The sequence below is a fragment of the Bombina bombina genome, chromosome 6, assembly GCF_027579735.1.
Source record: "Bombina bombina isolate aBomBom1 chromosome 6, aBomBom1.pri, whole genome shotgun sequence".
NCBI lineage: Eukaryota > Metazoa > Chordata > Amphibia > Anura > Bombinatoridae > Bombina > Bombina bombina.
The window spans coordinates 662502989-662530639 of NC_069504.1; the positions used below are offsets into that span (position 1 = coordinate 662502989).

Consider the following 27651-nt stretch of genomic DNA (forward strand, 5'->3'; position numbering starts at 1 on the left):
ATATCTTATACATAGGCTCCTTGAAAGCACAACTATCCTCAATGGGTATAGTAGTACGCTTAGCTAGGGAAGATATAGCTCCCTCTACCTTAGGGACCGTTTGCCATGAGTCCCGAATGGTATCTGATATAGGAAACATTTTCTTAAAATTAGGAAAGGGAGAAAACGGTATATACCTGGTCTATCCCATTCCTTACTAATAATTTACAAAATTCTTTTAGGAACCGGAAAAACATCAGTGTAAGTAGGAACTTCAAGCTTAAATTTAAATGACATAGCATCCAAATCTGTCTGAGGCAAAACATTCACTGAATCAGAAATTTCACCCTCAGACAGTAATTCCCTGATCCCTAACTCAGAGCACTGTGAGGGAACATTGGAAATAGCTAATAAAGCATCAGAGGATTCAGTATTTACATTAATACTTGACCTACTGCGTTTACCCTGCAACACTGGTAATTTAGACAATACCTCTGTAAGGGTAGTTGACATAACTGCAGCCATCTCCTGCAGAGTAAAGGAATTAGACGCACTAGAAGTACTAGGCGTCGCTTGTGTGGGCGTTAAATGTTGTGACACTTGGGGAGAATTGGATGGCATATCCTGATTCTCTTCAGACTGAGAATCATCCTTAGGCACACTTACTTTAAAGGGACAGTCTACACCAAAAATGTCCTTATTTAAAAAGATAGATAATCCCTTTATTACCCATTCCCCGTTTTTGCATAACCAATACAGTTATATTAATATACTTTTTACCTCTGTGATTACCTTGTATCTAAGCCTTTGCAGACAGCCTCCTTATCTAAGTTCCTTTGACAGACATGCAGTGTAGTCAATCAGTGAAGACTCCTAAATAACTTCACGGGAGTGAGCACAATGTTATCTATATGACACATGTGAACTAGCACAGTCTAACTGTGAAAAACTTTCAAAATGCTCTGAGCTAGGAGGTGGTTTTCAACTGTTTAGAAATCAGTTTGAGCCTAGCTAGGTTTAGCTTTTCAAAAATACCACCAAGGGAACAAAGCAAATTTGATGATAAATGTAAATTGGAAAGTTGTTTAAAATTGCATGCCCTATCTGAATCATGAAAGTTTAGTTTTGATGTTACTGTCCCTTTAATTAAAATATGCTTTTTACATTGTAAAGCCCTTTCAGTACAAAAGTTACACAATGTTAGAGGGGGTTGCACAATAGCTTCTAAACACATAGAACAATGAGAAACCTCAATGTCAGACATGTTGAACAGACTAGTAATACCACAAAAGTAGATTAAACACTTATTTATAGCATAAAATGAGCATTAGAAAAAATGTGTACTGTGCCTTTAAGAAAAGAAAAAGTGAACAATTTTTCCAAAATGCACAAAAAACATTAATTTATTCCCAAATTTAACTTAAAGGGACACTGAACCCAAATTTTTTCTTTTGTCATTCAGAAAGAGCATGCAATTTTAAGCAACTTTATATTTTACTACTATTATCAATTTTTCTTCGTTCTCTTGCTATCATTATTTGAAAAAGAAGGCATCTAAGCTTTTTTTTGGTTTCAGTACTCTGGACAGCACTTTTTTATTGGTGGATGAATTTATCCACCAATCAGCAAGGACAACCCAGGTTGTTCACCAAAAATGGGCCGGCATCTAAACTTACATTCTTGCATTTCAAATAAAGATACCAAGAGAATGAAGAAAATTTGATAATAGGAGTAAATTAGAAAGTTGCTTAAAATTTCATGCTCAATCTGAATCACGAAAGAATTTTTTTGGGTACAGTGTCCCTTTAATATCGTTGGTTAATCCAAAAATTACTGCACCCAGAAGCAAGGGCAGAAATAAGGCTTTAGAAGTACTTATATCAACATGTAGTCAAAAGATAGATAAAAATACCCTCTGCTGCAAAGCCTGAAGGAATTGCGCCAAAATAGGCTCCACCCCTTAACGTCAAAAGTCGGAGTAGGCCCAAACACCACCACATGGGAATGCAGTTTTGCACTAAAGTAAAAATACACACACAATACAACCCTCAAACATAAAACCAATAAGTTTTAAGTGCCAAAAAAATAAATAAAAGGCTGCACATACCTTAATGCTGCTTGTAGCATGAAACCGGTCTCCACACTGAAGATGTTTCATGGTTACCTTCAGAAGTCTTGTGGGAACCAGCGTGGACCTTAGTTACAAATGCTAAGATCATCAAACCTCAGGGCAGAAATCTTCTTCCATATCCCCCTGAGGAAAATAGTACGCACCGGTACCATTTAAAATAAAAAACTTCTCGATTGAATAAACTAAAACTAACACCTCACTTTACCATGTCTTCCTAGTATAACACAGGCAAAGAGAATGACTGAGGGTGGAGGGGCTATATATACAGCTCTGCTGTGGTGCTCTTTGCCACTTCCTGTTAGCAGGAGGTTAATATTCCACAAGTAAGGATGAAATCCGTGGACTTGTCATATCTTTGTAAAAGAAAGTCTTACATTTTTAGAATTTTGAAAAAGTGTAAAGAGAGGACCAAGTTGCAGCCTTGCAAATCTGTTCCACAGAAGCTTCATTTTTGAATGCCCAGGAAGAGGAAACAGCCCTCGTAGAATGAGCCGTGACCCTCTCAGGAGGCTGTTGTCCAGCAGTTTCATAGGCCAAGCGAATGATACTCTTCAACCACAAAGAAAGAGAAGTAGCCGTAGCTTTCTGCCCCTTATGTTTACCAGGGAAAACCACAAACAGAGCAGAAGACTGGCGAAAATCCTTAGTCGCCTGTAAATAGAACTTTAATGCACGCACCACGTCTAGGTTGTGCAGCAAACGTTCCTTATGAGAAGATGGGTTAGGACATAAAGAAGGAACAATCATCTCCTGATTAATGTTCTGATCCGAAACCCCCTTAGGGAGAAACCCTAACTTAGCACGCAAAACAACCTTATCCGAATCAAAACTAAGGTAAGGAGACTCATACTGCAATGCCGAAAGCTCAGAAACTCTATGAGCAGAAGAAATAGCCACAAGAAACAAAACCTTCCAAGATAACAATTTAATATCTAAGGAGTGCATAGGCTCAAACGGAGCCTGCTGAAGAACTTTAAGAACAAGGTTAAGACTCCATGGAGGAGTAATAGGTTTTTGTTTTTTTTAATAAAGTTTTTATTTAGATATCATAAACAAGATAAAAACATGGCAGTGAATTTTATACATAGTTTTGATACATTAAAATGAGAACAAGAAAAAACAACATAAAACAGTAAAAGCATTAGATCAGCGTCTGTGAACCTAGTTTAAAAGGACCAGAACCTCAGATATCAGTCATTGATGGTAAAGGAGTAACAGGTTTTAACACAGGCCTGATACTAACCAAGGCCTGGCAGAACGATTGCACGTCTGGTACATCCGCCAGACATTTATGTAACAAAATAGACAAGGCAGATATTTGACCTTTCAAAGAACTTGCCGATAAACCCTTCTCCAAACCCTCTTGGAGAAAAGACAAAATTATCTTGTAGTAAATCTTCCTGTTAACAGGCTTACGAGCCTGAATCATGGACTCAATAACCGACTCTTATATAAAATTAAGCGTTCAATCTCCAAGCAGTCCGCTTCAGAGAAACTAGATTTGGGTGAAGGAAGGGCCCTTGAAGTAGAAGTTCCTTCCTCAGTGGAAGTCTCCAAGGAGGGCGAGATGACATCTCTATTAGGACGGCATACCAGATCCTGCGAGGCCACACCGGTGCAATGAGGATCACCAACGCCCTCTCCTGTTTGATTTGAGCAATGGCCCGAGGAAGGAGAGCGAACGGAGGAAAAAGGTATGCAAGACTGAAATTCCAAGGAACCGCCAGAGCATCTATCAGTACAGCCTGAGGATCCCTCAACCTCGACCCGTACCTCGGGAGCTTGGCATTCTGACGGGATGCCATGAGATCCAGTTCCCGCTGTCCCCATTTTACAAAGCAAGCTGGAAAACACTTCCGGATGGAGTTCCCACTACCCCGGGGGAAAGGTCCATCTGCTCAGAAAATCCGCTTCCCAATTGTCCACTCCTGGAATGTGGATCGCAGATAGACAGCAGTTGTGGGTCTCCGCCCACTGAATAATCTTGGCTACCTCTGTCATGGCCAAGGAACTCCGAGTTCCTCCCTGATGGTTAATGTAAGCCTGACACCGGAGTGAATATTCTGCTAGATAAATCCGGACTCAACTTCTATATGCTGTAAAATGCAGACCGGTAACCGTAACACTGCTAACAAACTGCAACAAAGCTATCTCCCCGCCGGAACACAGGAAGTGAAGGAGGAAAAAGCGTGCAACAGAAACTTGCCGCCTCAGCTAACCCCGCCCATTGTGGGCGTCACAAAATTAACCTCCCGGTCGGCTAAATGTATTCTAAAGCCGCCGGGAGTAAGATAAAAAAACACCACATATTGTGCCTAAGTCTCCTCGTCCCCAGTGCCTGCCATTACTGCCGATATTAACATGATCCCATAAGCAATAGGAGAATGTCTCTTGTCCCATCAACTGATATTAAAGTGCCATATTTTTCCTGCATATGTTCCCAGAAAAATAAAGTCAGCACTTACCTTCAGAAATCTGCCAGGCAGCAAGGCAGCTCACTAGGTTTGAGAGGCATGCTCCCTCAGATGGACCTGTGGAAGAAAAACAAAGACTGAGTAATCTTACTTAGGCTTTTAATGTTAGGGCAGCATTAAATATATGGGAGGCGCAGTGAGGATTGTACCCCACAAGTTCCCAATGCTTAAAAGCCACCACTGCTCTACTGAAGAGACTGACATGGGCTATGGCTACACCCCAGGACAAAGCAGAACAAACTTGTACTGCTGAAAAAAATAACAAAATCTTGCTTGAAGAATCTTCTTCCAAACACCTAAACTTTACCACCTCCTTGCTCTTAACGTAGGCAAAGAGAATGACTGGGGTTGGAGGGAAGGGAGGTGATATTTAACATCTTTGCTGTGGTGCTCTTTACCGCCTCCTGCTGGGCAGGAGTGATATTCCCAATAGTAATTAGGTGATCTGTGGAATCACCGTGTCATTAGAAAGAAATTTTATTTTATTTTTCTCTCAAGAGCTCTTGGCAATAGTCTCATGAAATGCTGCGCAGAAACTGACTCACAGACCATAATTTGCTGACGGAGAATAATTTATGACTGATTCTTTAACTTAACTCTTATGGGGGGAAAATTCCTGACTCCCTGTACATAATAATGTAATGTGATATGTAAGGATGTATCTTGAATAATAGCGTTGTATGTGAAAACCTTTTCTGTGTAATGTATGTGTTAAAAGTGTTTCACTGTGTTTTTGTTACTTGTAAAGCTCTCTACTGAAGTTCTAAGGATTTATTATCTTGTCTAATTATTTGTTAGACGTCTTAAATTGTTTGAAAATGGACATTCCTAAAAAATACATTTTAAACTTAGTAAAGAGTTTTATCTTGTTATTCTGTCACTAATAAATGTTTGTTTTCCTGACAGAGATAGAGCATTTATAAAATGTGTTTCCTGTGTCTTTCAAAATTTAATGTATGCTGAAACGGCTTCAGAATACATTGTCATGAGTGCCTTCAGTGAAAGATTTAAGATATGCAGTCTGTGTATTTCTTGTTTTTTTTATTATTATTTTTGTATCTGTGTTTTCTCACTGGTAATTAATCAGGGTAAAGCTGTTAATTGTGTGTGTATTTGCAAGTGAACTAAAGAAATTGTAAGTACGATGATGTGTGTGATTTTAGGTCATGTTTTGGTAAATTAAAGAGTTTTTCTGGCATGTGATTAATATGTTAATTTAAGTATCTTGTTATGTGGGGATGTGTAAGATTTATGTAGAGTTGTGGAAAAGGGAAAAGAAAAGTTATATAGCTGTATGTTATTAAATGTATATAAAACATTTTTAGAGTGGTTTTTAATTTTAATATAAACTGGTAACATATTTCTGTGTACTATTATTTATGCTGTGATGGCTTTTATATATATATATATATATATATATATATATATATATATATATATATATATATATATATATATATATATATATATATATAGGTTATGATACAGTAAAGAAGTAACATTTTAATGGTAAATAATACAAGTTTCCTAATCATGGCTAAGTTATATATGTCATATGCATATTATAAATGGTCAGCCCTTAAAGGGACAGTACACTGGAAAACTGTTTTTAGATTAATGTATTTTCATTGACTTGTTATACCAGTAACATAGTAGAAAAATGTAGGAGAAATTGCATTTCCAGGTTTATTCGTGTATATATAAGAAGTAGCTGGTTTTGTGCTTTTAAATCACAACCTATTACAATGGGTTGAGTTTCAGGTAATAGCATATCTCATTGTGTTTCTTATCTTTTATGTGTCTGGAAAACTGGAGCTCAGTGCTTGGACAGAGCAATGGAAAATTACATATATTCCATCAAGTAAAATGGATCATTGGGAACAGTTTAAAGGGGAGGAAATTTTAGTAAAGTGTCCTTTTAATCTATTAGTGTAAATTATTATTTTCAAAAATTTCCTTTTTGTTATATAAAATTGTTATATTTAGTCAGAAAGCTGCAAAAGTGTTGAATATCAAATTGTATATAAAAAATAAATAAATCATAAACTAAAACTAATTGTGTATTCATTAAAATCCTGGTTATGTAAAAGTATAGCATAGGGTTCTAAAGCTTTTAACAAATTATTTGTGAAAACATGCTTCTTTAACAGTGGGTTTGCACTGTGCATGTGACAGTGACATTATTGTCTGACCTTTCCCAGAATATAGTATTTAGGTGTTTGTGTGTTTTCTTTGTCAATTCATGGTTGGGGATTTCATTTGTAAATGTGCAACTAGAGTTTATTAGCATTATTAGCATTAGGGATGCACCGATACCCATACTAGTATCGGTATCGATACCAAGTATTTGCATGAGTACTTGTACTCGTGCAAACGCACCGATACTTAAACCGATACCTCTACTTCCTACCCATATGCTATCTTGTGGCGTTTTTTCAAACTGCATGTCCCCATTTCATTTTAAACTGGAGTGGAGACTAAACTAAAACTTGTTTACTACTGTTCTGACAATACAAATTGTTATTTGTATTATTGTAGGAGAGATCACTGTACCTCGTTCAGACAAACCCCTGAAGTACTGGGCAGTTAATAAACAGATTTCCAGCTCTGGCAAAAATGGCCCAAAAATATCTTTCTGCCCCATGCAGTAGTGTGGAAATTGAAAGACTGTTCAACTTAGAGTCGAACCTCCATATAAATGTCAGATTGATGTTATATAACAGCCCTACAACCAATTGTATCACCCCTTTAAATTTTATATTTTATTGTAATATTTTTTATTTATAAACATGTTCAGTGAACTTTATTATTTCATAATGTCTTTTGAATTACAGCCCTTCATAATTATAAAGAAGGAATCTTAAATAATTAGTCTGTATTGTGCTTGGTAAACTGTCACATGACATTAAAAAAAAAGTATCGGTAATTGGTATCGGCGAGTATTTGAAAACAAGTATCGGTACTTGTACTTAGTCATAAAAAAATGGTATCGGTGTAACCCTAATTAGCATGATCTCATAGTATTGTGCAGGGTAAAATTTACAAAACCATAATTAAAGGGACAGTAAAAAAAAAACCTCTCAATTTTCAAATAGGGCATGTAATTTTAAACTACTTTCCAATTTACTTTTATCAACAATATTGCTTTGTTCTCTTGGTATTCTAGTTGAAAGCAAACCTAGGAAGGCTCATATGATAATGTATAAGCCCTTGAAGGCCGCCTCTATTTTATTTACTTTTCACAGCAGGGGAGAGCTAGCTCTTGTAGGCCATATAGATAACATTGTAATCACGCCCATGGCTAGTGGCAGACACTGCACTAATTGGTTAAAATGCAATTCAATAGATAATAACTAAAAGTCATGTGATTAGGGGCGGTCGGAAGATGCTTAGATACAAGTTAGTCACAGAAGTAAAAAGTGTATTAATATAACAGTGTTGGTTTTGCAAAACTGGGGAATGGGTAATAAACAACAAAAATTCTGGTGTTGACTGTCCCTTTAAAGGTTGTTATGGGAATTTAATTTTTTGTAGTGTTTTGCAAGAATGTGGTATTTTTTAAGTGCTGCATTTTTAATGAGTGTGAGTATCGACTGTTGATGTTTTGTGTAGTGGGCAGTTGATTTTAAGTGTTTTCTAAGAGCATGTTTTTATTCTTTAAGTAATGTGTGGAAGGGGTACTGTATGAATAGAATAGATATTGAGGTATATATGATTTTGCTTGATGGTCTTTTAGCTTGCTGTCATATTGTGTTAGCGTGACATATGGTGTGTTTCACGCGAACAAAGGGGCAGAGTATTTGATGAGTATCTTTATTTATGGGATTTAAGTAAGTGTTTTTTTAAGTAAGAATATGTACTTTACAATGATCAGACTAGTTATTAACAAAATATTTGTATTTGAAGCATTAGATCATAAAGCTGTATCCAGAAACCCCCCCACTAACTAACGCCTAGATTACGAGTTTTGTTGGTAAAGACCCGCAGTGCTAACGAGGCTTTTTTTCCCAGCGCACCCTTAAGCCAACGCTGGTATTACGAGTTGTCTGAATGGCTGCGTTAGCCTCAGAAAAGGGAGCGTTGAGCATAATTTAGCTTCCCTTCAACTCTCAATACCAGTGTTGCCTACGGTAGTGGTAAGCTGGAAAAACGTGCTCGTGCACGATATCCCCATAGGAAACAATGGGGCTGAGCTGGCTGAAAATAAACCTAACACCTGCAAAAAAGCAGCGTTCAGCTCCTAACGCAGCCCCATTGTTTCCTATGGGGAAACACTTTCTAAGTCTACACCTAACACCCTAACATGAACCCCGAGTCTAAACACCCCTAACCTCACACTTATTAACCCCTAGCCTGCCGCCCCTGCTATCGCTGACACCTGCATTTTATTATTAACCCCTAATCTTCTGCTCCGGACACTGCTGCAACCTACAATATCCCTATGAACCCCTAATCTGCTGCCCCTAACATCGCCGACACCTATATTATATTTATTACCCCCTAATCTGCCCCCCCAACGTTGCCGCCACCTACCTACAATTATTAACTCCTTATCTGCCAACCGGACCTCGCCGCCACTATAATAAATGTATTAAACCCTAAACCGCCACAGTCCCGCCTCGCAAACACTATAATAAATTTTATTAACCCCTAATCTGCCCTCCCTAACATTGCCGCCAGCTACCTACAATTATTAACCCCTAATCTCCCGCCCCCAACGTCGCCGCTACTATAATAAAGTTATTAACCCCTAAACCTAACCCTAACACCCCCCTAACTTAAATATAATTTAAATTAAACTAAATAAATTTACTATCATTAAATAAATTAATTCTATTTAAAACTAAATACTTACCTATAAAATGAACCCTAATATAGCTACAATATAACTAATAGTTACATTGTAGCTATTTTAGGATTTATATTTATTTTACAGGCAACGTTGTATTTATTTTAACTAGGTACAATAGCTATTAAATAGTTAATAACTATTTAATAGCTACCTAGTTAAAACAATTACAAAATTACCTGTAAAAAAATCCTAACCTAAGTTACAAATACACCTAGCACTACACTATCAATAAATTAATTAAATAAATTAACTACAATTAGCTAAACTAAAATACAATTAAATAAACTAAACTATAGTACAAAAACAAACAAACACTAAATTACAAAAAATATTACATGAATTTTAATCTAATTACACCTAATTTAAGCCCCCTAATAAAATAACAAAGCTCCCCAAAATAATAAAATTCCCTACCTTAAACTAAATTACAAAGTAATCAGCTATTTTACCAGCCCTTAAAAGGGCTTTTTGCGGGGCATTGCCCCAAAGTAATCAGCTCTTTTACCTGTAAATAAAAATACAATCCCCCTCCAACATTACAACCCACCACCCACATACCCCTACTCTAAAACCCACCCGCTCCCCCCTTAAAAAACCTAACACTACCCCCCTGAAGATCACCCTACCTGGAGCCGTAAAGTTATAATAATAACTTTATTATAGTAGCGGCGATGTTGGGGGTGGGAGATTAGGGGTTAATAATTGTAGGTAGGTGGCGGAGATGTTAGGGAGGGCAGATTAGGGGTTAATAAAATTTATTATAGTGTTTGCGAGGCGAGACTGCAGCGGTTTAGGGGTTAATACATTTATTATAGTGGCGGCAAGGTCTGGTCGGCAGATTAGGGGTCAATAATTGTAGGTAGCTGGCGGCGACATTGGGGGGGCAGATTATGGCGTAATAAATATAATATAGGTGTCGGCGATGTTAGGAGCAGCAGATTAGGGGTTCATAGGTATAATGTAGGTTGCGGCGGTGTCTGGAGCGGGAGATTATGGGCTAAAAAAATTTATTTTAGTGTTTGCGATGTGGGGGGGGCCTCCGATTAGGGGTTCATAGGTAGTTTATGGGTGTTAGTGTACTTTATAGCACAGTAGTTAAGAGCTTTATGTTCCGGCGTTGGCCCATAAAACTCTTAACTAATGACTTTTTTTTGCGGTTGGAGCCTTGTCGGTAGAGGCTCTACCGCTCACTTCTTCCAAGACTCGTAATACCAGCGTTAGGCAAATCCCATTGAAAACATAGGATACGCAATTGACGTAAGGGGATCTGCGGTAGCCTCGAGTCACGGAAAGAAAGTGAGTAAAAAGCAGCGTTAGGACCCCTTAACGCTGCTTTTAATGCATTTTAACGCAGAACTCGTAATCTCGCCGTAAATGATTTTTTTTTTTAGTTTTCCATACTTAGGTTAAATTGTACAGATAAAGTAACAAGGGAAGAGAAAAATGGATAGTTATAGAGCACTCAAAATAACATGTAGTTATACTATATAGCAGATTGGAGGCTGTCCAAGACGAGATCAATAAAAAAACTTAATGTTTAATAGTTAAAGTAAAAGATAGATACAAACTATCCATGTGAGTGTATATAAAGCTTAGATTAAAATACAGAGCTGGCATACCCAGGTAATAACCATACCTATGTACTGTAATCAAATAACACAGTATAAAGTAAAAAATTGGTATATACTATGAAGGTTGAGACAGTAGAGAAATCTCAGGCAGGAGTGCACCCAAAACTGCTCACGTATTGCACAGAGGAAACTATCTAAGAAAGAGGATTGACCTCATACAATGTATACTATTCTAAATGCAATACTGGAGAGATAAAGACCTGTCTGAGTCTCAAGCAAACTGTCGGCTATATGATCATTATACAAAATTTAAATACTACCAATAATTGTACTGAAAAGAGACATAGGGTAAGGTAGCACAGCTCATAGCAAGCACCTAAGTTTTATTATTGATCTCGTCTTGGACAGCCCCCAATCTGCTATATAGTATAACTACATGTTATTTTGAGTGCTCTATAACAATCAATTTTTCTCTTCCCTTGTTACTTTTTCAATTACTAGGATAGTGAGCACACCCCATCACATATTATTGTTGGGTTATTTTACCCATACACTACAGTGTCAGACTATTGGTACGAGACTACGTTTCTGACACGCATGGGGTCCTGATAGGATTTATCAACACTTTCCCCCTCTGTACATTATACGTTAAATTGTACAGATACATTTCCATAGTAAACTCTCCAAAAGATTGAAGATTTAATGCAAGTAAAACTTTTAAATAAAGAAATGCCTGGTGCCTAGGTGAAGGGGAAAAAAAGAACAAAGACTTTGTCATGTTTGCTAAATCACCATAATGCAGTAAAGCTGCTGAACACTATTTTTGGACCAATTCTTTGCATTGTAAGCTGGTACCAAACCCCAGAACTAGGGTTTGGTACCTCTGGGCAACTTATAACTGTTTCCTATGATAGGTGTCTTCAGAACATAAAGACTATCCTTCTCTTGACTGTGCCTTGCTTGTTGGAGTTATGTACCTGTTATGGTACTACAGAGCATCCCCAGCAAAATTAGGGGAGTATTTACTTATATTACTTATATTACTTGTTTTATATTCTCTTTTAATTGTGTTATTTTTTATGAATCATATTGGTTATAAGAAGTCATATAGCTGAAAAGTATGCTTTATTTGTATAAGTACACACTGTAGCTTATGTACTTAAACAAAGTAATCTTCCGGATAGGGGTGTAACTTTAAACCTTGATGTGTCTTACAATGGAGTAAGGTATAAGAATAAAGAACTTTTTTGGTAGGAATTGCCCATTGCAATCATTCCTTAGTGTATAAATCAAACTACTTAAAACAAAAGATAAAGGACATGCCTCAGCTAGATATTTGTAACAATTTTAAAAGAGAAATAGGAGTTTTGGGAGTTGTATAGTTATACCGATATATATATTGTCTACTTACCATATCTTTAATAAAGCGTATGTATTTTCTCTTATTTAACGGGTATGGTATTTGCAATTCCAGGTGTTTGACAGTGAAGGGAATTATCTTACCCTAAGGATGTGTTTACCTTTAAAGAGATTTTGTAGTTTTAACAATTTTATGATTGTATTCTTTCCTCAAAATCCTGCGCAAGAGAATTTAGGTTGCATAAAATAATTAGTAAATTAAGTGTCTATTTTTGAGGAGATAGCGGATTCTATTAAGATCATAGTTGGAGAATTATGAACATTACAGAAAAAAGTAACACTAGGTTATTTTTTAGTAGTTCAAAGAGAAAGTGTGAAGAAATTAAATTGTAATGAAAATGTTTTTATTGACTGTTTTATTTTTCATTGTTTTTGCAAGCCTTAGCACAAGTTAACAAGCATAGTTATATAGCTTCATGTTGAAGTCTTGTAGTTTTTACTTGCTTAGTGTTCATGTTTAAGGTATCATATAAATTATATAGAGTAGCTGTGAGTTATTCTCTGTAGAAATGCAATAAATGTATTTAGTTTGTATTATATACCCACAATGTTTTTTTCCTAGATTTAGATGACATATGATAAATTAAGGTATTAAAGGAAATTGTGATTCTTAAACAAGAAAAAAGTTATGTTGTGTATAATTGTTATTGTATCAGAGTGCGTGCTCATCTTGTGCTGTTTTGTTTCCTTCTTAGACTCCTTCTGACTCAAGTATCTGTTGCTATGGGATACACCTATTTCCCTTGTCTACCCTATGAACAAACCATCATACTTCTATTATGTACCTGCAGATGGACACTTTCTTATGTGCAAGGCACCTCTACTGCAAATGGACTATGGTATTGAATCAGAGTGTCTGAGGGAGGTGGAGCTCTAAGAGGACAAAGACTGTTCTTAAAGCGGCCACCGGAGAGACTTATGCTATTCCCATGCTATGCTTCACTGTGTAGAGTGTACAGAGTGAGAAACTGTCGGTAATATTGGGAGGTGCTAGCTATGGACGTTGAGAAATAAAGATGGTGTTGTTTGGGGGTAGATGGGGGTTTGGCTGGGTCGTGGAGCAGACAGATCAGTAGTTTGGAGATTCTGGGAGGAAGATGGAGAGTATTGGAGAGACTGTACTATTATGCAGTGACAAACTGTGCCCTATTGGCTATTATAGCAATAAGTGTATGGATTTCTATATAGTGTTCTCACACATATTCATGTTATACCGTAGTATTAGGCTTACATTAGTATTAAAAGATTTACTAATGTTCTGTGCCTTTTATATAGCTGTTCTCTGTTTTAAATAGTATATAATTTTTATGGTATGTTATTCTGTTAGAATAAAAGGGTGGAATGTAAGAATATATAACCATAGTGCTGCCATTTTGTATCTAAGAAGCAATTGATGAACTTGCATTGAACTGTTGTACTGATATTGAACCGTTGTTTTTTTTCTGTATTTTGTTATATGACATCTGTTCTTTGGGGAGTAACATGTAATGTAACCATGCAGCTAAGAGCATTTTTACATTCCTATGTTATCTTGTTGTCTTATGTCTGTTAAGTTGTATTACCCAACTTGTAATAGGGGGTGTGTATGAAGACCCTCTGTGTTTCACATGTATGTAATGTAATATATTACCCAGCCCTGCTAAGAATAAATTAGAGCAGACTTAGAGATCCGTGTGTGCATGTCTGATTCTTGCTCTCCAAGGCCTTGAATGTGAAATACTCAATTCCAGTGATAAGTGTAACATACTGATTATTATTATGAAGATTATGAAGTGGTACTCAGGCGATCTGAGACCTAACACATATGATCTGTAAGGTGGCAAAGACTGACTTTTCTGAAGTTTTTTCCAAAAAGGCGGCTGAGTATTCAGGGGATAAACCCGATTCCTTAGTGGCTGTAGATATACAAGAAATCATGACCACAGCAGGGGATCTCAGACAGGATCTATAACACTGCCCCCCCTTGAGACCAATAAAATGTGGGTTTGCGTTTCCTAAACCAAGGTAAGCCAAAGACGACAGGAATGTTGGAATATTAAACTAAATCAAAAGTAAAAATGTTCTGTGTGCAAAATCCCAGTAGTACAAAGTAAATGTGTGGTCTGATATGGCAGAACTACTTTCTGTCATTTAGTGCTTCAGGCATGTGCACGCTACCTACATAGGTATCTCTTCAATAAAGAATAACATGAGAATTAAATAAATTTGATAATAGAACTAAATTGGAAACTTTTAAAAATTGTATTCTCTATCTGAATCATGAAATAATTTTTTGGGGTTAAATGTCCCTTTAAAAGAGGTTATATTCAAGATATGGCTTAACCTTGTACCACTACCAGGGTTAAGCACAATCTTTTACTGACGAGTAGGACTATTTCAAAGAAGGTGAACTTTCAAACCAATAGAGACATAGTCCCAATGAACCTCATCTCAGACGTTCAGCCCCAAAAATGTGAATGGCACCAACTCCTATTGCTTCCTCTGCTGGTTTGGAATCTTCTGTAAAAGGTGGAGGAGGAGAAAAGAAGTGAGGTGAAAGTTTTATAATGGGTTTGAGAAACCTTTGTGTTAACAAAAATCTAACTGAATACACAAGTCAATGAATCCCACGAGTAAGTCTGGAATATCCCAATACGCAATCTCAGCCTTGATTCTCTTACAAAGACATTTTCGCAAAGCTACCTTCAATGCCCTAGTATTCCAATCAGTCTCAGCCTCTAGGGTTCTGAAATCAATAGCATACTGGGCCTATTGATTGAGAGCCTTGCCAAAGATCCAAAAGAAAGGTTTCTCCAGCTGTAGATTGTCCCGGTTTATAAAATACAGTCTGTAACATGGTCATAAAGGAGTTTATTATCCAAAAGACAGGGATCATCCTTTCTATAAGTGGGGAGACCCAGGCCAGGGCCTTTCCTCAAAGCAGAGATACAATGAAGATTAAGAAATGGATACAGAGTTGTTCTGAAAGTGGATACTGCGTTTTTCCAAAAGTGGAGTATGCATTGATTGAGGAAGCCGTGGCACTTCCCAGGGTTACTGTCAAATTTATCTGGGACTGGTAATTGGGGTCCTGAAAAATTTCCAGAAGGAACTTGGGGAGGTACAGAAGTTGGGTTGGGACTTCTGCATGAAGGTTTTGAACACATTGGTCAGCTTTTCAATCTTAAAATCTAGAGCATGAGTTGTACAGCATAGCCTCCCAATAACTTCCCCTTCTGCGAGTTCCATGTTCTGGCATGTCTATAATATCAGGACTGCAAGAAAGTTCACCCATCACTTCAATTACCCGGTCAGTAGTATTCTTAACCCAGCATCAGTTGAAGTAACAGATAAAAAAAAATACCACAGCCTAGAAAACTATCATGTAAGGACCCAAAAGCCTGAGAAGTGACAATAAAGCAAAAAATAACAGAGTGATGCCCAGGACAAAATAAGTATCAGAAAAAGGTAAAAGTACCATAGCACAGTTGACAGTCTGGGTAAGCAACAATTAGGCACAACAAGGCAGAATCTTCAGGCAAAATAATAGTTGGGAGCAGGCAGTAGTTAAGTAAAGCAAACAGGCAGAATGAGTACCAAATCGTGAGGCAGAAAAATTGTCAAACAGTTCAGAGGTCAGGGCAGGCAGCAAACAGAGGGTTAATCCAGGAGTCAAGCTGGTTCGGAAACAAAGAAGCTAAAAGAACAAAGTATAACGCACCTACTAAACAAAGAACCATAAATGGGCAGTGAGTGAATGCTGAAGCACGCTATTTAAACTGATACGCGCAGGAGACACCAAAGACGCGCTAATCCAATGCATCTAACAAAGATAGTGCAGCCAACAGGGGTTAACAAAACCGCAACGTCCCTTGCTAAGCTGTGCTAACACAGAAGCCGATGTGCACTAAACCGATCAAGTGAGCCAATGTCAAGAGACATATGTGCAGCTACAAATCATCAACTAGCTGCCAGTACTGCATTGCTGCTCCTGAGCGCACCTAGGTATAATCCTCAACAAAAGATACCAAAAGTACAAAGCAAACGTAAAAATAAAAGTAAATTGGAATGTTGTTTAAAATTGCATACACTACCTGAATTATGAAAGTTTAATTTTACTGTCCCTTTAAGACAGGCACTCCCTTTATTTCACCTAAATTATAGCTATAACCACCCTTTTTTCAGTAAAGCAAATTATACTAAGAGAAAAACATAACATTTTTAGGAGTCACATTATTTGGTAAAGCCATGTGCTCTTAAAGGGATACTAAACCCACATTTTTTCTGTAACAATTCAGATAGAGCATGCAATTTTAAGCAACTTTCTAATTAGTCCTATTATAAATATTTATTCGTTCTCTTGCTATCTTTATTTGAAAAAGCAGGAATGTAAGCATAGGTGCCGGCCCATTTTGTGTTCAGCACCTGGGTAGCTCCTGCTGATGGGTGGATAAATTTAGCCACCAATCAGCATGCACTACCCAGGTGTTGAACAAAAAAGGGGCCGGTTTCTAAGCTTATATCCCTGCTTTTTCAAATAAATTTATAATAGGAGTAAATTAGAAAGTTGCTTAAAATTGCATGCTCTCTTTGAATCATGAAAGAAAAAAAAAATTGGCTTTTGTATCCCTTTAACTATTCATAGAGAACACATAGATTAAAACTAGAACACTTACTTTTCTAGTGCACTGCGGACAGGGGGCAGCCCTCCACAGCTGTGTTTATAAACAGTTTCCAACATCTGGCAGCCATGAATCTACAAACAAAACATTCTTTGAATGTCTGCTGATCTTAGTATTACTGAAAGATATTAAGATCTTGCTAATAACATAAAAGACAGTGTACTTCAAAATGGCATGTTTATTAAATATTGTACTCCCCCCCCTTTAACACTGCAATAAAACAAGTATAAAAAAAATCAAGATGACATTGTAAACCATAGTCAAGGGTGAATGGATATGACATTTTACTTTTTCTAAATTAGTTTGACATATAAGAGGACATGGTTTCTTTTCACTAGATACAAGTGTAATAGCCAAACAAATTAAAAAGATAATACAATGCTATGTGCAAGTGTTTCTTAAATCTTGTCTTCAAAACAACCTCAACAAGCGAGGGTTAAAGAGACAGTGTACCATATTGTTTTTCTCTCTTTTACTGTGTTCCCAAAGATCCATATTACCTGCTGGAGTGTATTATATGGTTTATAGATGGCTCCTTAACCTTGATTTTGTCATTTGAAATTGTCCATTTTGCCTGTTGTAATCCCTACCTATACGGAACATTTCAAGTACTGGTTATATAAAAACTATGGATAGAAGGTTTGGGGGGGGGGGGGGAATCACATTCCCAGTAGGGGTTAGGATAAGGAGGTACTAAAATTGTCATTTTCTATTGATCTAAGTTTTGGTCTCCCTGTGTATAGAGATATAAGGAGGATTTGGTATAAACATATAAAGATAAGCTAATGAGGTATGGTCTCCCTGCAAGCTCATCCAATTTCAAGCTAGATTACAAGTGTAGTGCAAATTAGCGGTCCCGCTAAACCGTTAACTTTGCTAGAAGTAAGCTTTCTGCTCGAGTCGGGTAGCGTGAGTATTACAAGTTAAAAGTAAAAAGCGCTAACCCAACGTGCACAAAAAAAAGGTGAACTTCGATTATAGCAAATGCATTAACATATTCTCCCACAGACTTCAATTGAGTGAAAAAAGTGGAGAAAAAAAACAACCTAACACCCTACTTGTGCACAAACCTGATCGTGTTTAACCAAATTTCACTATCCCGACATGAAATATGAATATTTCACATACAAATGTTCTTCACATAAAGGAATATGTGATTATATATATATATATATATATATATATATATATATTATATACACATATATATATTATATACACACATTTTTGGAAGAGTTCCTTCCTTTATCAAGTCTGGAGCAATACTGTATTGCTCCAGACTTGATAAAGGAAGGAACTCTTCCGAAAGCTTGTCATCTTATAAATGTATAGTTAGACCAATAAAAAAGTATCATTGCTCAATGCAATACTCTTGTTATTTTGATATCTAAATCTCTGGACTAACACGGCTACTCCAATCAACGTGTGTGTATATATATATATATATATATATATATATATATATACACACACACATATATATATATATATATATATATATATATATATATATATATATATATATATATATATATATACACACACACAGTGAGGCCCCGGTTTACGCACGACTCGGTATACGAAATTTCGGTTTACGAAATCGAAATTTGAAGAAAAATTGACTCGGTTTACGAATTTTTTTTCGCAATACGAAACAAAATGCCGGTTTGCCCCCCTCGGTTTACGAATATTTTTCGCAATACGAAACCAGTGGCCCCTGTGCCCCCTGCATACTCAAGTATGATTGAATTAATGAAGTTTGGGTACCAGTGTGGAGGTGTTGGAGAGGTTTTGGAGCCATTTTGCAGCAAGTTGTTGAGCCTTTTGGAGTCATTTGCAGCAAGTTGTTAAGCCTTTTGGAGCCTTTTGGAGACATTGGAGCCATTTGCAGCAAGTTGTTAAGCCTTTTGGAGCCTTTTGGAGCATTTTTTGGACACTTTATTTGAATTTTTTCGGACCTCCGGAACGCATTAATTGATTTTCAATGCATTCCTATGGGAAAACGTGTTTCGGTTTACGAATTTTTCGCAATACGAAACGACCCGGAGAACGAATTAAATTCGTAAACCGAGGCCTCACTGTATATATATATATATATATATATATATATATATATATATATATATATATATATATATATATATATATATATTACACACACACACACAGGGCTCAAAATTTCAAGTCCTAAGATACTAGCCAGAACATAATGTTACTCGACACTTCTAATCCCACCCACACCACACCCACTACTTCACCCCCTCTGTAATATTGTTTTTATTTTATACCATAACAAATTAAATAATGCTACATTTAGTAATAAATTAACAAAAATAAGTTCTTAGCAGCAACATCAACTAGAGGTTCTTGGGAACACAACAGCTGAATAGAAAAAGGAAGTTGTTGAACATAGAAAGTGCCGACAGTCATGGAAGGTCATAGCAGACCTGGAGATTTTTTTTTTTTTTTTTTTTTTTATAATTATCATCTCTCCTTCTCGCTCTTAACTCTCTTTCTCGACACGCTCCTCTCTTCAGTCTCTCTTTTTACCCTCTCCTTTCTCTCTCAGGCAATATCTTCTCTTTATACTCTTTCTTTCCCTTCTCATATCCATTTACTCTTCGTTTTATCTCCATTCTCTCTTAACTCTACCTTCTTTTTCAATTTTCCTCTGCAATTTCTCTTTCTCTGACCTGTTTACTTTTTCAGAAGTAGCAGTCTAAACACTAATGGGGTCCCTACAGCCATAGAGGAATAACATATGCTTGCACTTTCATGTCTATATAATATCCCTTTAGATAATAGTTTTAGAACAATGCCCAAAATGTGCGTTTGTCAGAATTGCAATAGGAATGTACATTCTGCAAAGACAATTTGCCAACTTTGCTATTTACAACATTTCACCATACTTCAGACTCAACATTCACTAACTAACTTTCACTTGCCACCCTTAAATTTATACTCGCCAATGGCTAGTGGAAATTTTTTAACTATATATATATATATATATATATATATATATATATATATATATATATATATATATATATATATATATATATATATATATATATATATATATATATTTATTGATGTAGGAGGACACACAGGACGTATATTGAAGCATAGAACAGTGCAATTTTATTTCACATTAGTTTAAATGTCGACGTTTTGACCCATATGTGGGCCTTCTTCAAGACAATTATGATCTGAAACAATACAAAATATGCAAATGGAATCTAAGTGGACAATATAATATACAAAATACAAAAAACACATTAAGAGTTAATTACAACAGTGGCAACCCTTCACCACAGAAAAAATGGCATGCTAGCTCACATCTGAGCTCAACATATTAAAAACCAAGGAAATAAGAAAAGGTAAAATCTATCTCACACAGTAACCACAATAACAGCTACTATTAACCAAATCACAAGTGTAAGAGGCGCAACTCTCACTATCAGGAATAGTTCATAAGCACTAGGTATATAGATAGTTACACACCCACTTATGCTAAACCCGTATGAACCAAAAAAGGTATAATCAGCTAAACATCATAAAGGATGGAAATCACAAAAAAGCAGAGACCCAAACAATACACAATCAACTACATAGGGTAAGAGCTCCTGCTTCACACACCCCTGTATAAAAAATGAAACTGATTCATGTCATACACAGAATAAGCAACATGTCTCAACCATTCTTAGAGTCTCAAATATACTAACACTTCAAAATACATTTAAGCTACCCATATATTCTCAAAACACATAAGAGCAGATTGGGATCATTCACCCAAGTACCGCATAACGCATAGACCCCGTGCCAATTACCCACAATCAGATTTACTAACCCCAGTTCAAAACTAGCAATCCAATTTAACAATACATATGCGTGTAAAACATCATAAGATTGATCACACACATACCGTCAACAAAATTACCCCTTAGCCGATACCCAGTGTCAACCAACCGATCAACATATTCTATTCAGGGGATAACAAACTATTGAACGTATCAGAGCTTGCATAAATGGTTAACAGTATCCGATAAAACAATAAAGCACTTACTATTGTAATGCAGCATGCATTACTCGCAACGGCGTACAATGCCGGACTCCCAGCTGAGCAGCGGTATCAGTGATACCGGAAGCGTCACACACATCCTATAAATAGAGCAATCACCGTAAGCAATAGCCAATCATCTGGGTGCCTACACACACACCCACGAACAAGAGAGCCCCGTATGAATGCAACCCGTACACACTCCCTGATTAGGCGATCACTGTATAGAATTCACACCTAAACAGGGAAACACTGAAACATATTTTTTTGCTCTCTCTTCTCGCTCCACCTCTCTTTTGCTCTCTCTCTATCCCCCCCTCTCTTTTGCTCTCTCTCTATCCCCCCCTCTCTTTTGCTCTCTCCCCCCCTCTCTTTCCCCCTCTCTCTTTTGCTCTCTCCCCCCCCCCCCTCTCTTTTGCTCTCCTCCCCCCCTCTCTTTTGCTCTCTCCCCCCCCTCTCTTTTGCTCTCTCCCCCCCCTCTCTTTTGCTCTCTCCCCCCCCCTCTCTTTTGCTTTCTCCCCCCCCTCTCTTTTGCTCTCTCCCCCCCCTCTCTTTTGCTCTCCCCCCCCCCCTCTTTTGCTCTCTCCCCCCCTCCTCTCTTTTGCCCTCTCCCCTCCCTCTTTTGTTCTCTCCCCCCCCCCTCTATTTTGCTCTCTCCCCCCCTCTCTTTTGCTCTCTCCCCCCCTCTCTTTTGCTCTCTCTCCCCCCTCTCTTTGCTCTCTCTCCCCCCTCTCTTTTGCTCTCTCTCCCCCCTCTCTTTGCTCTCTCTCCCCCCTCTCTTTTGCTCTCTCTCCCCCCTCTCTTTGCTCTCTCCCCCCCTCTCTTTTGCTCTCTCTCCCCCCTCACTTTTGCTCTCTCTCCCCCCTCTCTTTTGCTCTCTCCCCCCCTCTCTTTTGCTCTCTCCCCCCCCTCTCTTTTGCTCTCTCCCCCCCTCGTCTTTGCTCTCTCCCCCCCTCTCTTTTGCTTTCTCCCCCCCCCCTCTCTTTTGCTCTCTCCCCCCCCCTCTCTTTTGCTCTCCCCCCCCCCTCTTTTGCTCTCTCCCCCCCTCCTCTCTTTTGCCCTCTCCCCTCCCTCTTTTGCTCTCTCCTCCCCCCCCCTCTATTTTGCTCTCTCCCCCCCTCTCTTTTGCTCTCTCTCCCCCCCTCTCTTTTGCTCTCTCTCCCCCCTCTCTTTTGCTCTCTCTCCCCCCCTCTCTTTGCTCTCTCCCCCCCCTCTTTTGCTCTCTCCCCCCCCTCTCTTTTGCTCTCTCTCCCCCCTCACTTTTGCTCTCTCTCCCCCCTCTCTTTTGCTCTCTCTCCCCCCCTCTCTTTTGCTCTCTTTCCCCCCCCCTCTCTTTTGCTCTCTCCCCCTCTCCCTCTCCTTTTGCTCTCTCACCCTCTCCCTCTCCTTTTGCTCTCTCTCTCCCTCTCCTTTTGCTCTCTCTCCCCCCCTCTCCTTTTGCTCTCTCTCCCCCCTCTCTTTTGCTCTCTCTCCCCCCTCTCTTTTGCTCTCTCTCCCCCCCTCTTTTGCTCTCTCTCCCCCCCCCTCACTTTTGCTCTCTCTCCCCCCCCCTCACTTTTGCTCTCCCCCCCCTCCATTTTGCGCTCTCTCCCCCCCCTCCTTTTGCTCTCTCTCTCCCTCTCTCCTTTTGCTCTCTCCCCCTCTCCTTTTGCTCTCTCTCTCCCTCTCCTTTTGCTCTCTCTCCCCCCTCTCTTTTGCTCTCTCCCCCCTCTCTGTTCTCTCCCCCCCTCTCTTTTGCTCTCTCCCCCCCCCTCTTTTGCTCTCTCTCCCCCCCCTCTCCTTTGCTCTCTCTCCCCCCCCCTCTCTTTTGCTCTCTCTCCCCCCCCCTCTCTTTTGCTCTCTCTCCCCCCCCCTCTCTTTTGCTCTCTCTCCCCCCCCCTCTCTTTTGCTCTCTCTCCCCCCCCCCTCTCTTTTGCTCTCTCTCCCCCCCCCTCTCTTTTGCTCTCTCTCCCCCCCCCCCTCTCTTTTGCTCTCTCTCCCCCCCCCCCCTCTCTTTTGCTCTCTCTCCCCCCCCCTCTCTTTTGCTCTCTCTCCCCCCCTCTCTTTTGCTCTCTCCCCCCCCCCCTCTCTTTTGCTCTCTTCCCCCCCCCTCTCTTTTGCTCTCTCTCCCCCCCCTCTCTTTTGCTCTCTCCCCCTCTCTTTTGCTCTCTCCCCCTCTCTTTTGCTCTCTCCCCCTCTCTTTTGCTCTCTCCCTCTCTCTTTTGCTCTCTCCCTCTCTCTTTTGCTCTCTCCCCCCTCTCTTTTGCTCTCTCCCCCCTCTCTTTTGCTCTCTCCCCCTCTCTTTTGCTCTCTCCCTCTCTCTTTTGCTCTCTCCCCCTCTCTTTTGCTCTCTCCCCCCTCTCTTTTTCTCTCTCCCCCTCTCTTTTTCTCTCTCCCCCTCTCTTTTTCTCTCTCCCCCTCTCTTTTTCTCTCTCCCCCCTCTCTTTTTCTCTCTCCCCCTCTCTTTTTTCTCTCTCCCCCTCTCTTTTTCTCTCTCCCCCTCTCTTTTTCTCTCTCCCCCCTCTCTTTTTCTTTCTCTTCCCTCTATTTTGCTCTTTCCCCTCTCTCTTGCTCTCCCTCCCCCCTCTCTTCTGTTCTGCTCTTTCCCCTCTCTTTAGCTCTTACCTACCTCTTTTTGTCTCTCCCCCTCTCTTTCTATTTCTTTCCTCTCTCTCTCTCGCATCGACCACGCCCCTGCCACACATGGTCACGCCCACACTCACGCCTCGGCTACGCCCACTTCCGCAAACAGCATGTCAGGTAAGGCCAGGTGTTTGTCCTGTGCTGTCTCTACTGCACATGACAGCTTCCAACAAACACACTTGGCCTTTTATATTATAGGATTCTTTTTTGCTTCAATATGTGAATCATTTTATTTATAATACTGTATTTGATGTCATTTAAGATTAATGTCAAATCTATGTTTTTAGCTATTCTATTTAGAAGAGCTTTATGGTTTGAATCTTGAAATTCTGACATGGTGCCTAAATATAAATTATTATCTCTATCTTTTCAGGGTAAGAATTTGTTTGGTTCTCAATTATATCTGGGGATAAGTGAGTTTTTTTTCTGCCCTTAGATAAGTAATTTAAAGGGACACTGAGCCCAAATATTTTCTTTCACGATTCAGATAGAGCATGACATTTTAAGCAACTTTCTAATTTACTCCTATTATCAAATTTTCTTCATTCTCTTAGTATCTTATTTGAAATGCAAGAATGTAAGTTTAGATGCCGGCTCATTTTTGATGAACAACCTGGGTTGTTCTTGCTGATTGGTGGCTAAATTCATCCACCAAGAATAAAGTTCTGTCCAGAGTACTGAACCCAAAAAAATGCTTAGATGCCTTCTTTTTTCAAATAAACATAGCAAGAGAACGAAGAAAATTTGATAAGAGGAGTAAATTAGAAAGTTGCTTAAAAATGCATGCTCTATCTGAATCACAAATGAAAAAATTTGGGTTCAATGTTCCGTTAAGGGTAAATTTGAAGCTCTCGTTTGTTTTTGTTCCTTTCGTCAGAATAGACAACAGAAAACCTCTCATTTCTCATTCAAGTTCAATCCGATTGGCTGATTCAATCAGCCAATCAGATTTTTCTACCTTAATTCCGATTGGCTGATAGAATCCTATCAGCCAATCGGAATTAGACGGACGCCATCTTGGATGACGTCATTTAAAGGTACCTCATTCCTAGTTGAGTCTTCGTGCAGGATGGATGCTCCGCGGCGGAGGAGCGAAGAAAGAAGATTGAAGATGCCGCTTTGCTTGAAGACATCGGCGGATGGAAGAAGACTTCACTGCCGCTTGATTGAAGACATCGCCGGATGGAAGAAGACTTCACTGCCGCTTGATTGAAGACATCGCCCGGATCGGATGAAGAGTTCTGCCCGGCTGGGTGAAGACAAGGTAGGGGGATCTTCAGGGGGGTAGTGTTAGGTTTTTTTAAGGGGGGTTTGGGTGGGTATAGAATAGGGGTATGTGGGTGGTGGGTTGTAATGTTGGGGGGTGGTATTGTGGGGGGTTTTTTACAGGCAAATGAGCTGTTTTCTTTGGGGCATGCCCCGCAAAAGGCCATTTTAAGGGCTGGTAAGGTAAAAGAGCTGTGAACTTTTTTAATTTAGAATAGGGTAGGGAATTTTTTTTTATTTTGGGGGGCTTTATTATTTTATTAGGGGGCTTAGAATAGGTGTAATTAGCTTAAAAATCTTGTAATTTTTTTTATTTTTTGTAATTTAGTTTAGATTATTTTATTGTATTTTAGTTTAGATATTTGTAGTTTATTTAATTTATTGATAGTGTAGGTGTATTTGTAACTTAGGTTAGGATTTATTTTACAGGTAAATTGGTAATTATTTTAACTAGGTAGCTATTAAATAGTTATTAACTATTTAATAGCTATTGTACCTAGTTAAAATAAATGCCAAGTTACCTGTAAAATAAATATAAACCCTAAAATAGCTACAACGTAATTATTAATTACATTGTAGCTATCTTAGGGTTTATTTTATAGGTAAGTATTTAGATTTAAATAATAATAATAATAATATTAATATTAATTAGATCTATTTTAATAAGAATTTAGTTAGGGATGTTAGAGTTAGATAGGGTTATTATACTTAATATATATATAATATAATAACGATATTAACTATATTAACCCTAATATATTTAGGGTTAATATAGTTAATATAGCTGGCGGGGGTGTAGGGGGATTAAATTAGGGGTTAATATTTTTAAAATAGATGGCGGCGGTGGCTCACTTTAGGGGGTAGGTAAGGTAGATGGCGGCGGGGTAGGGGCTCACTTTAGGGGGTAGGGGCTCACTTTAGTGGGTAGGTAAGGTAGATGGCGGCGGGGTAGGGGCTCACATTAGGGGGTTATAGATTTAATATAGCTGGCGGCGGGGTCCGGGAGCGGCGGTTTAGGGGTTAATAACTTTATTAGGTGGCGGCGGGGTCCGGGAGCGGCGGTTTAGGGGTTAATACATTTTTTATTGTTAGGATAGTGAGGGGGGGGGGTAGCGGATAGAGGGTTAGACGTGTCGGGCTATGTTTGGGAGGCGTATTAGACAGTACGGGTGATTTTATAACTTTAGTCAGGTTTTGTAGGCGCCGGCAGTTTCTAAAGTGCCTTAAGTCACTGGCGACTCCAGAAATTTGTGCTTATGCAGATTTCTGGACATCGCTGGTTTATCCGACTTACGGCACTTTAGCCTCTGACGGCGCTGTATATGGGATAGCTCAAGCTGAAACTGCGGGCGGCGGGGGTTCCCTCCCTTGCACCACAAACTACGATCTTTATCGGATCGCGCCCCTGGACTGTGGCATGCCGGAGGGGGATCCATGGCAAAACTCTCATGGAAAATTACATAGTTGATGCAGAGTCTGGTTTTAATCCATAAAGGGCATAAATCACCTAACATTCCTAAATTGTTTGGAATAACGTGCTTTAAACGTTATTTTTTAACATGCTTTAAAACATCAGGTATGATGTTGTATCGATCAGGTAGTGTAAGGGTTATGCCCGCTTCACAGTGACAGACCAAACTCCCCGTTTAAAGGGACAGTCTACACCAGAATTTTTATTGTTTTAAAAGATAGATAATCCCTTTATTACCCATTTTTGCATAACTAACACATTTATAATAATATACTTTTAACCTCTGTGATTATCTTGTATCTAAGCCTCTGCAAACTGCCCCTTTTTTCAGTTCTTTTGACAGACTTGCAGTCTAGCCAATCAGTGCCTGCTCCCAGATAACACTGTGCTCGTGCACGAGAAGTTATCTATATGAAATACGTGAACTAACACCCTCTAGTGGTGAAAAACTGTTAAAATGCAATCTGAAAGAGGTGGGCTTCAAGGTCTAAGAAATTAGCATATGAACCTCCTAGGTTAAGCTTTCAACTAAGAATACCAAGAGAACAAAGCAAAATTGGTGATAAAAGTAAATTGGAAAATTGTTTAAAATTACATGCTCTATCTGAATCATGAAAGTTTATTTTGGCCAAGACTGTCCCTTTAACGCACCGCAAACAACCACAAACAGTCCATTTGCGCAACCGCAAACTCCCCAACAAGGTTGGATACCAAGCTAGCCATGTCCCGTTCCTTGTCCTCACTGATGTCATTGAAGGTCTCTTCCTCCACCCAGCCACGTACAACACCAAGGGTCCCCGAAAGGTGACAACAAGCCCCCTGGGACGCCTGCTGTGTTTGGTCTTCCACCTCCTCAAAGCCACCTTCCTCCTCTGACTCCTCTTCTTCAGACTCCTCTCTCTGCGTTGCCTCTCTCTGCGTTATTATAAGGTGTGTTAAGTAGTACTATTCCTATCAGTTTAATCCCTGTTACGTCCCCTATCAGGGGACGTGTATATGGCATCGATTTTAGGAACCAGGAGATGGAAAAAGATGCTTGGTCGGTCCTCCTACTTCAAATTTGGGGCACTGCGCTTGCAATCTAATGTGCCACCAGATATGAGTGGTGAGTTAAGTAGTTCTATTCTTATCAGTTTAATCCCTGT

At 38.9% G+C, this 27651-nt stretch overlaps 1 protein-coding gene across 1 annotated transcript in view; it reads right to left on the bottom strand.

The window, feature by feature from the left end:
* TUBGCP4 (tubulin gamma complex associated protein 4) overlaps positions 1 to 27651 on the bottom strand; it is a 256549-nt gene that overhangs the window by 186035 nt on the left and 42863 nt on the right. Inside the window, exon 6 of the mRNA XM_053717737.1 lies at positions 17082 to 17161. Within this exon, the coding sequence (XP_053573712.1) occupies positions 17082 to 17161 (80 nt within the window). The remainder of the gene's footprint in view (positions 1 to 17081; positions 17162 to 27651) is intronic.